The sequence below is a fragment of the Dendropsophus ebraccatus genome, chromosome 13, assembly GCF_027789765.1.
Source record: "Dendropsophus ebraccatus isolate aDenEbr1 chromosome 13, aDenEbr1.pat, whole genome shotgun sequence".
In the NCBI taxonomy this organism is placed as follows: domain Eukaryota; kingdom Metazoa; phylum Chordata; class Amphibia; order Anura; family Hylidae; genus Dendropsophus; species Dendropsophus ebraccatus.
The window spans coordinates 20960256-20971502 of record NC_091466.1 but is presented as its reverse complement, the minus strand read 5'-3'; the positions used below and the strand labels follow the sequence as shown (position 1 = coordinate 20971502).

The window sequence follows — 11247 nt, the reverse complement described above, 5'->3', positions numbered from 1 at the left end:
ATACGGTAAAGAAACATGATACTTTATTATCACAGAAGAGACTTTTATCTGTATTTTGTCTTTTTTACTGTTACTGGTGACTGCCTAAATCCAGGGTTTTGCTTCTATTTAAACTTAATACTTATAATTTAAATATTAAATACTTAATATTTAGTGTTTTATTTTCTTAGTATACAGGAAATGTTACTACTGTTGTTTGTTCTATGGAATGGCGTCTTCCTCTGTAGTTCAGAGCTGTATTTTGTATGAATTTAGAAGCTATATGTAGGGACAGAAAGGCTCCAAAGGCATCTGCGGGATCATGCAATCTGTATGATTTGAAATCTAGGTTCAAAGCATCTTTCTCATTTGTTGTTTTTTTTTTGTTTTTTTTTAATAAAATTTATTTTTACTTTTTAATACAGTGGCACCTGGGTACACAAACTCCTTTGACCCTAAACAACTAATTTCTTAACCAATAATTTCAAAGAAATTTTGCTTTAGAATTTACTTGCTTGGTTGTCAACCGCATGTTCCACACAAGTCTTCCAATCTTGTGTAAAGGCGTACTACCACACACAGTGGCTATGATCACACAACGTTTTTTCCTCTCCGTTTAAAATGACATCCGTCATTTTGAGTTTAAAGTTTGGCCGCCCGTCAGTGCAATGACGGCTATTGGTACATTATTAGTTGAGGTGGACTGATTGGCCTTTGGTTGTGTCTTTAGCTGAAAAGTCCATTGAATTTAATAGTAAAAACAGTGAAAGGACGGTGAAAAAATAAAAACTGTGTGAAAAACTAAAAAATGAAGTCCATTGTTTGCAAAAGACGTCCAAAAAGAATTGACATGACCATTATTTTGACATCCGCACAGACAAAGTCTGTCATTTTATACACTGTGTGCTTGGACGTCATTCATTCTATTGACTTCAATGCATTGTACTGAAGTCAACTAAAATTGCCATAATAATGGATGTCTGTTGGATTGTCTGTACCGGCCAGTTCCTCCTACTGATGCCATGCGGGTTGCCGAGATCCCTTTGTGCACTAGTTTATTGTACATGTATACTACTGTACAGCAGTGATTAAATTGTCCATTTTCAATGAAATACATAGGTATTGTAGTTGGCTATTGGTGGGTCCTGGAACTAATTGAACAAATTTACATTTCTTCTTATGGGAATAAAATGCTCTGTCCTAAACCACAGTATATAATATTTAACATGACATTCTATTATTTTCAGTGCAGTTAATTCCACTGACTTGAGAAGCAAAACGTAAGTAAAAATTAAAATCCATTGAAATCTATACACTCAGTTGATATAGAAGTTGAGGTTTTATCCCAATTTCCATATAGTATTTATATAGGGTTAGTCTTCTAGACAAAATTATAATGCTACAACTTTTTGTCCCTGCCCAGCAGTAGAACTTGGTAATGATGATCCACAGATGACTGTAAGGACAAAAGCACACAGCTATATCCTAACTTCCTATCAGTGGCGTAGTTATAGAGGTCGCAGCTGTCGAAAAGTTGACCGGCCTTCATGGTAGGGGGGCTCGCTGGGCCCCCTCACTACATCCTGTGAATCTGCAGCTCTCCCAAATCAGCAGTGATAATGACAGACGGTTCGTCTGGTAGGAGCCAAAAAAGCTCAACTTCTGTAACTTCTGCTCTGTGTAATGCCATTTCAGTGATTAGCTCTGCCACCATTACACAACAGCCAGACCCAACCAGAGGAGGCCAGAGCACCCAAAAAGAGCAGAAACCTGGACAGGTGAGCGGAGTAATATGGGCTGTACTTCCCAACCTGAGACTCTGCAGACTGCAGAACTACAACCCCCATCATGTCCTTCTGACTGTTCATGATGGGAGTTGTAGGTTTGAAACAGCAGGAGAGCCACATGTTGGGAAACAATGATTACAGGACTGCACACTACATAAGGGGCTGACGGGGCACAGTCTACATGAAGGGGCAGACAGTGGCACAGTGTACATAAGGGGGCAGATAGAGGCACAGTGTACAGGAAGGGGCAGACAGGGGCACAGTGTACATAAATTGGCAGACAGGGGCACAGTATACATGAAAGGGCAGACAAGGGCACAGTGTACATGAAGGGATAGACAGAGGCACAGTGTACATGAGGGGGCAGATGGGCACAGGGTACATGAAAGGCAGGCAGGGGCATGGTGTACATGAAGGGGCAGACAGGAGCAAAGTGTACATGAAGGGGCAGACAGGGGAACAGTGTACATGGAGGGACAAACTGGAGCACATTGTACATGAAGGGCAGACGGGCACAGTGTACATTAGGGGGCAGATGGGCACAGGGTACATGAAAGGCAGGCAGCGGACCGGTGCACATGAAGGGACAGAAAGTGGCAGTTACATATACAGTCCTTTGACTACAGAAAAATATATTTGCATGCTCCATCAGATATTGTGTAACCACAAGGGGAAAATCCCTCTGTAATATGTTGCAGATAGAGATACAATACAGCAACACACGGAGTATTTGCTGAGTATAGTCCCCTGAAAAATGCATGTGTAATATTAAATAGTCTTGGTAAGTAAAGGGTTTCTTTTTCTTTCTTTTTTTTTTTCTCCATAAAGATATTTAACTTTGTAATATAATTTTATTAATTTGGTTGGCTGCAATTTGGTAAAATAGTTCAGTGTACAGTATTAGTAAGTGTACTCACTTTATATACTGACAGCAGCTCCCTGAGTACCTCATAGAGCTAAAATCAGACTCCTCTTCTCCAGGATGTGCTGTCCTGCTCTGTGGTGAGTCTGTCCATAAATGGCTGACATGGAGGAGCATGTGACCATCTGAATTTCTCCTGAAGTCTATTTTAATACATGTTAGCAATAGAATAGACATTACAGTTTGGGAATCAGCCTGTGTCAGTAGCGCTACAACTATAGCACAGCAGGTGGGGATAACTATCAATATTCGCTGTGCTACACTGTGCCATGGCTGCAGTGCTAGTGACACAGGCTGCTTCCCCAAGTCTAATGTCTATTCTAATTTTAACATTATTATATTTATTTTGATGTTAGTCATTATTATTATTATTATTATTATTATTATTATTATTATTATTATTATTCTTTATCATTACGAGGAACCTTCATCATGGCATCAGTTAACCACACAAAAAATGGAGACTTCATTTTGATCGGGCTATCCAGTGACCCGCAAATAAAACTTGTATTATTTGTTCTATTCTGCTTAGTTTACGCTACTTCAGTAACGGCTAATGTGATTTTGATTGTGATAACCCAACTTGATAATGATCTCCAAACACCAATGTACATATTCATATGCAATTTATCTCTTTTGGATATCACATTTACATCGGTGACTGTTCCCAAAATGCTGATTGGACTACTTTCAGATCACAACTACATTTCATACGTTGGATGTTTTGTCCAGCTCTACTTCTTTCACTTCTTGGGAAGTTCAGAATGCTTTCTATTAAGTATTATGGGATATGATCGGTATGTGGCTATTTGTCATCCCTTATGTTACTCACAAATCATTGACAAGAAAGCCTGTATCCAAATGGCCTTGGGTTGTTGGATAACTGGCGTCTTTTACTCATTTGTTCATACAATACTTACTTCAACTCTATCTTTTTGTGGTTCCAAGAAAATCAACCACTTTTTCTGTGACATGCCCCCCCTACTAAAGCTATCATGTACAGATACAAGAACCAATGGTATTGTTATATTGGGTCTAGGTGGTCTTGCTGCTGGTGCATCATTTTTATTGACCATAATATCTTATTTTTATATCATTTCTACTATTCTGCAAATCCGTTCTACAATAGGTAGACGTAAAGCCTTTTCGACCTGTGCATCCCATCTTCTGATTGTGATAATATTTTATGGAACTATTATAGTTATGTATATAAGGCCCCAATCAAGTTATCACATGGAACATGATAAAATGCTCTCTGTATTTTATAATGTAATAACTCCCATGTTAAACCCAATGATATACAGCCTGAGAAATAAAGAAGTCAAGCGAGCGCTTAAAAAACTATGTATGACAAAAAGAAATCAGCTCGAGTAAAATTTGAAATGGTGATTTATGTGCATGTATTTCTTAAGGCTTTGTAGTATCCCAGTACGGTTGGTCCACTAAGTCCAATATCACTTGGGTAAAGGTAACTTTGTAAGGTGTCACACTACGGGATTTAAGATGCCTTTGTGAACTTTCACCACTTGGTGTCTCACTCTCCGTTTGTAAGAGCACAGCTGCTTTATAAAGGGTTAACTACTGTGGCTTTATGTTCACTGTTCTAACCAATCACAGGTGCAGGTGCCTCACATAGCCAACTACAATATTTCCCTCTTTTTCCTTTGCATAGCCCCACCATTTGGAGGTTAGACCCAGTCATCCCTTTTTAACCCCTTAACGACCCTGGGGCGTATATTTACGCCCTGCGGTCGTTAAGGAAGTTCAGAGCGGGGCCGCGCTCTGAACCGCGGCGGTCCCGGGTGCCGCTTGTAGCCCGGGACCGCAGGTATTAGCAGGCACGGTCCGATCGCCGTGCCCGCTAATACAGTAATCGGATGCAGCTGTCAAAGTAAACGAGTGCCTATCTCATGGATCTCTGCAGCATATCTATGCTGCAGAGATCTCTATGAGAGATCAAAGCACTTATACTAGAAGTCCCCCAGGGGGGCTTCTAGTATAAGTGTAAAAGTAAAAAAAAAAGTGTTGTTATTAATAAAAAGCCCCCTGGTGTCTAGTGTAAAATAAAAAATAAAAATCTTGTTTTTAGTAAAAAGCTCCCTCCCCTAATAAAAGTCTGAATCACCCCCCTTTTCCCAGGTTATTAATAAAAGTAAATAAATAAATAAACAAACATGTTTGGTATCGCCGCATGCGTAATCGCCCGTACTATTTATTAATCACATTCCTGATCTTGCACGGTAAACTGCGTAAGCGCCAAAAAATCCCAAAGTGCAAAATTGCGCATTTTTGGTCGCATCAAATCCAGAAAAATGTTAATAAAAAGCGATCAAAAAGTCGAATATGCGCAATCAAGGTACCGATAGAAAGATCACATCATGGCGCAAAAAATGACACCTCACACAGCCCCATAGACCAAAGGATAAAAGTGCTATAAGCCTGGGAATGGAGCAATTTTAAGGAACGTATATTTGTAAACAATGGTTTTAATTTTTTACAGGCCATCAGATACAATATAAGTTATACATGTTATATATCGTTTTAATCGTAATGACTTGTGGAACATATATAACAAGTCAGTTTTACCCCAGGGCGAACGGCGTAAAAACACATATCCACTAAAAACACAAAATGTGTTGTTTTTTTTCAATTTCACCACACATTGAATTTTTTCCTGCTTTTGCAGTGTACTTTATGCAAAAATTCAGCCTGTCATTGCAAAGTAAAATTAGTGGCGCAAAAAATAAGGGCTCATGTGGGTTTCTAGGTGAAAAAATGCAACTGCTATGGCCTTTTATGCACAAGGAGGAAAAAACGAAAACGCAAAAATCAAAATTGCCCCGGTCCTTAAGGGGTTGAGGATAGTTAGTTCCTAATGGTAGGTCTAAGTGAAGACGTCTTTTGTCAGTAGATGGTGGGAAGACACCAGATTAAGACAGAACAGATTTTTTTACAAAGATATTATGATGCAGTGCTTAACCCACCAGAGGGGTAACCATCCCCTAGGGTAGGGGTCCTCAACTGGCGGACTGCGGAAGCCAGCTGTCCGGACCCCTGCTGCAGCTCAGTATACCTGTATACTGAGCTGTGCCGCTCCCTGCACAGTATCGATGAGCGCTTGAAACGAGCGTTCATAGTTACCGTGCGGCAGCACTGACAGAGAGGGAGCCATTGGCTCCCTCCCTGTCAGTCACTCTTGTGGCCGCAACGGTCACAAGAGGCCGCACTCTGCCTCTGGTTTCGGCGCTCGAGTGATGTCACTGGAGCGTGGATGCCAGGACAAGGGGAGAGCGGCCTCTTGTGACTGCTGCAATGCGGCCACAAAAGGGAAGCTATATGGGAGGGGGAGAGCGCACAGTGGGGCTATATGGGAGGGGGAGCACTTAGGGGGGCTATATGGGAGGGGGAGAGTGCACAGGGGGGCTATATGGAACGGGGAGCACACAGGGGGGGTATATGTGAGGGGGAGCGCACGGGGGGATATACGTGAGGGGAAGCGCACAGGTGGGGATATATACTACTGAGGGGGAGCTCACATGGGGATATATACTACTGGGGGGCTATATACTACTGGGGGAGCGCAGAGGGGGGCTATATATACTACTGGGGGGAGCGCACTGGGGGCTATATACTACTGAGGGAGCACTCAGGGGGGCTGTATACTACTGGTGGAGCACCCAGGGGGGCTGTATACTACTGGGAGAGCTCACAGGGGGCTATATACTACTGGGGGAGAGCACAGAGGGCTATATACTACTGGGGAAGCACACAGGGGGGCTATATACTACTGGGGAAGCACACAGGGGGGCTATATACTACTGGTGGAGCGCACAGGGGTCTATATACTGCTGGGGGAGCAACAATGGGGCTATATACTACTGGGGGAGTGCACAGGGGGTTATATAATGGCTGGTGAGAGAGAAAAAAAATACCAGTTTTCCCACCGATAAGCATCCATTCTGTATGTAAATAGTTCAACAACGTTTGTGAAAAGTTAAAAAAACACATTTCCTACTGATGTTCAGCTTGGACCTTCACCTGACAATAGACCCTGGTAAGTGGACCTTCACTAAAAGTTGTTGAGTACCCCTGCCCTAGGGCAACCTTGTTTACGCTATAGATCTTTCTCCACTTTGTCAGGACAGTTTGAAAGAGTTATTTGACTGATTCCCAGTAGGACAAAGAGCCTAATCCTACTGATCCATGCTTGACCAGCTTGAGAAGCCTTCAGGAGTTAGTTATGCCCAGTTGTAAAAAACTGGGGAACTGGGGAACTGGGGCTTGTACTACCAAAACCTGGCACTTTCTGATCTAGTTTGGCAAAAGCCTGCCTTCTATATGTATGGTGAGTATGAGTATTTTTCACAAGTACACTTGTCTCTCAACACAATCCCAGCAGAGTACATTCCTACATTAGACAAGGCCCCCAAGATGGCCCCCTGCACCTAGTTCCAGTCAAGCAACACTTCTAGTTCTCCTGCACTTCTGCTATCAACCAGCTTCTTAAGTCACTACCTTAACGCTTAAGCCACCCACTCCTACAGCTAGTGAAATGCCTGTGTTATTCTGTTTTGCACTGAAGAGTTACAGTGAAGCCTACATTTGGTTAGGCGCCGGACTCATTTGGTTAAGTGTTGGACTCAGTTGGTTATGTGCCGGAACCTGTAAAAAACACCAAATGCCAACCGCTGCATAACACCTAAGCACTCCAGGCCACAGTAGCTATATAAACATAATATTGAACCCTTATATGTTAACCCCTTAAAGAGAACATACCAGCGGTACATCGCTTTTGTTTTTACTATGAATAAAACGGCACCGCCATGATGATGCCGGTGGTGTGGGCCTTTTTTTTTAACGGCAGCATGGTTCCTGCTCATGGTACTAATCTATTACCCAGCACCAGCCCAAAGCGTTGGAGGTAGGCCGTCCTGCTCCCAGTGAAAGGAAACCCCCTCCCCTCTATGACGTGGCTCCATTGATTCTAATGCTAAAAACATTCCTCAAACACCTGTGGGGTCTGAATGCTCTATCCACTCCTAGATGACTTCTCTGAGGGTTTATTTAAAAAAATGGGGTCATCTTTGGGGGTTTTCCGCTGTACTAGTACCACATGGGGCACTGTAAATGTATATGGTACTCCTAAACCAGATATATGGCACTCCTCTCCTTCTTAGGCATGGCGTGTGCCCAAACAACAGTTTATGGTCACATATGGGGTACTACTATATTCAGGAGAGACTGGGTAACACATTTGGGTGTATTTATATCCCTGTGTTCCTCGTGAAAATGAGACATTTTGAGCCAAAAGTGAATTTTATTGTAAAAGATTTAATTTTCATGGCAAAAATTATAAAAACTTTTCCCCAACACTTGTGAGGTCTAAATGCTCATTACACACCTAGATGAACTCTATGTGATGTCCAGTTAGCAAAATGGGGTCTTTTCTGGGGGTTTCCTCTGCTTATCTTGATGTTCTCTGGCAAAGGCCAATCACCCAGTACAGTGTTGGTTTGTAAGCCCAACACCGACCTGTTGATGTTGGGCTCTCATACCACCCTCATGGAGTCTGTTTCCGACAGTTTGGACAGACACATGGATATGTGTAACAATGACTTTTTACATTAAACATAAAAAAGAATCCTGAAGTCTGGTTTTTAGTCTATAATCCAAAGGGGGGGACTAGAAACATTAGTGCTATGCTCACACACCGTTACACAGCAGCTACTAAGTGACGACTGTCTAAAAAAAATGGCCATCATTTTGATGGAGTGAGAACATAGCCTTAAAGGGGTTGTCCACAATAAATTCATCAACTTGCTGTTGGGGATATGATAGTGCTATATACTTACCTGTCCCGCTGCGCTTCAGCCGTAGCTGCCTGTTCCCGGGCTGCCAGCTGGGCTTGCCGTTGTCAACGTTTTAATCAATCAATCAAACATAGTTTTTACATTTACCATATCTCCTGAGTCTGTCTCAGTTTGGATTTCCCACTGTTTGCAGATCTCTGAACCTCCAGTTTGTGTCTTCATTTTTTCTTTACTTTCTGGTTTGGGCTTTCCCATGATGCACTTTGTCTCCTGCGATGTCTAACCGACTCTGTAAAACTGTTAGATGGCTTACAGCTTGCTCAGCCAATCAGAGCTGAGCAACCTGAGTCATCTGACAAAAGGAAGGTGGCTTTAAAGGGCTTAGACCCGCCTCCTTCTTGATGATATCATTGTCACAAAATGCCTCAAATGCCGAAAATGATCACATTTTCGAGTATTAGGAGCCTTTGACTATGTTACTACTTGTTCATCTCTAGTTAATTCTATCTGCTGTAATAGAAAGTATTTTGGCAATTAGTTACGCTGAAAAACATAAATATTCAGTAATTCTGGTCATGTCCCAGAACTTTGTCATAACCAATGGTTCACATTAAATACCTAAGAGATCAATTATTAGGAATACAATACCAATTAGTCTATAGGAGAAATCATTATATTCTATATTTATATGAGAATTCCCATTAAGTGTATTTTCCCCACATATTGCTGATTGGCACATCTGTTAAAATCCCCAAAGACTTCCCTGTAGAACCTTCCCTGTATATCCCTATGGATATTGCGATTAATATATATATGTGTTTTCCAGAAAGTTGTACTGTCTTTACGGGGGCTGTGTCAGGCTGTCAGGCTGACATGTCAGGTTGGTATTCATAAGATTTAAAGCCCATGCAATACTGCAGAAGAAGTAGAACTCGAAGTTTATCCTCTATATGGTTTTAAATCTTATTTTTTGTCTATGCATTACATATAAATGGAGCAAGAACTTATTGATTATTGTTTCAGGCTAGATGTACAGTATTGCAGTGGATTTTACATTGTGAGTTTTGCAACATTGTGAGTTTTGTATTTTGCAATACTCATTTCTATTAACCCCTTGCCTCCGCAGCCTGTTTTGGCCTTAATGACCAGGGCCTATTTTTCAAATCTGACCTGTCTCTCTTTATGTAGTGATACCTCTGCGGTGCTTTTAACTATCGCGGTTATTCTGAGATTGTTTTTTTTTTTCGTGACATATTTCTCTTAATGTTTGTGGTATACTTTGGTTGATACATTCAGTACTTTTTTGTAAAAAACACAACATTTGCGCAAAAACTTGAAAATTTACGTTTCTTTATATTCAAAATTCTCTTTTCCTAAGAAAAATTGTCATGCCACATGAGCTAATTACTACTGCAACAACTACAACATGTCTGCTTTATGGTGACGTCATTTGGTGAACGTCCTTTTACTTGTTAGGATGTTAGAGGGCTTCGATATTTTGTAGCGATTTTTCAAATTTTCTGAAGAATTTCAAATTCTGATTTTATTAGGGGCCAGTTCAGTTCTGAAGTGGATTTCAGGGGTACGTATGTTAGTTACCCCCATAAATCTCTCCGCTGTAAAAACTGCACCCCTCAAAGTATTCAAAGTAGCATTTCATAACTGTATTAACCCTTTAGGTGTCTTCATAGAAATTTGAGCAGGTTGGAGGAGAAATTTAAAATTTTCTTTTTTTGCAATGGCAGATATTCCATTTTAATTATTTTTTTCCTCTAACACAGCAAATACTAACTGAGAAATGGAACTCAATATTTATTCCCCATATTCCAATGTTTCTAGAAATTCCCCATATGTGACCACAGTGTGTCACAGGCCACAGACATGACAGAGACCTGGTGAATTTTGGGGCCTTTTTTTATTTCATTTTTTTTTTAGCCATTATTCCATGTCACAGAGGCCTTGCGGTGCCAAAATATTTGTGTAAGACAAGTTGACGTTTCCATCTGTACCATTCTGAGGGACATGTGACACCCTGATCATTTTTTATAAAATTTTTATGAGGTGGTTTAAAAAAATACAATTTAGCAGCAGTTTTTCATCGTTTTTTTTAAAATCCGTTTACTGTACATTACAAATGCGATATTATCGTTATTCGTCCGATCGGTATGAGTACAGCGATATCCATTTTTTATAGCTTTTGTTATAGTTTATGGCATTTATACTATAAAAACTGTTTATGTGTTGCATATTGTAAGGGCAGTAATATTAAAATTTTTTCGCCAATAGAGTTATGTGAGGGCTTTTTTGTTTGCGGCATAAGCTGATTTTTTTCAGTGGTACACCTTTTGGGTACATGTGACGATTTGATAGCTTTTATCTATATTTTTAAGGTGGCGGGATTAACAAAAAAAATTCATTTTGGTTAGATTTTTTATTTTTTTAAGGGGTAATTAATTTAACAGGTTAATAGAAGGGCTCATTACAGAGGCGGCAATACCAAATATGTGTATCTTATTCATAGTGGATAATTTATAAAGGGGGATGGGGAATGTGTATATTTTATTTTTTATTTATATTTATTTATTTAATAATTATTATTTTTTTATTTAACTTATTTGTTTATTTATTTATGTGTGTAATTGTGTGTGTGTGTGTGTGTGTTTAACTTTGACTTTACAGGTACATGATCTGTGCTGTAGTGTATTATAAAATGAATGAGCTGTCAGAACCTGACAGCTCATTTATACGA

General features: G+C 40.4%; 1 protein-coding gene across 1 annotated transcript; it reads left to right on the top strand.

Annotated features, from left to right (window-relative positions):
• The first annotated feature begins 3120 nt into the window (after positions 1-3120).
• Positions 3121-4062, top strand: LOC138770473 (olfactory receptor 5AR1-like). Its single transcript, XM_069949579.1, has one exon. It carries the CDS (start codon positions 3121-3123, stop codon positions 4060-4062), a length of 942 nt encoding a protein of 313 aa, XP_069805680.1.
• The last annotated feature ends 7185 nt before the right edge of the window (positions 4063-11247 follow it).

Coding starts and splice junctions, on each gene's coding strand:
- LOC138770473 (XM_069949579.1), top strand. CDS start 3,121: ATGGCATCAGTTAACCACACAAAAAATGGAGACTTCATTTTGATCGGG.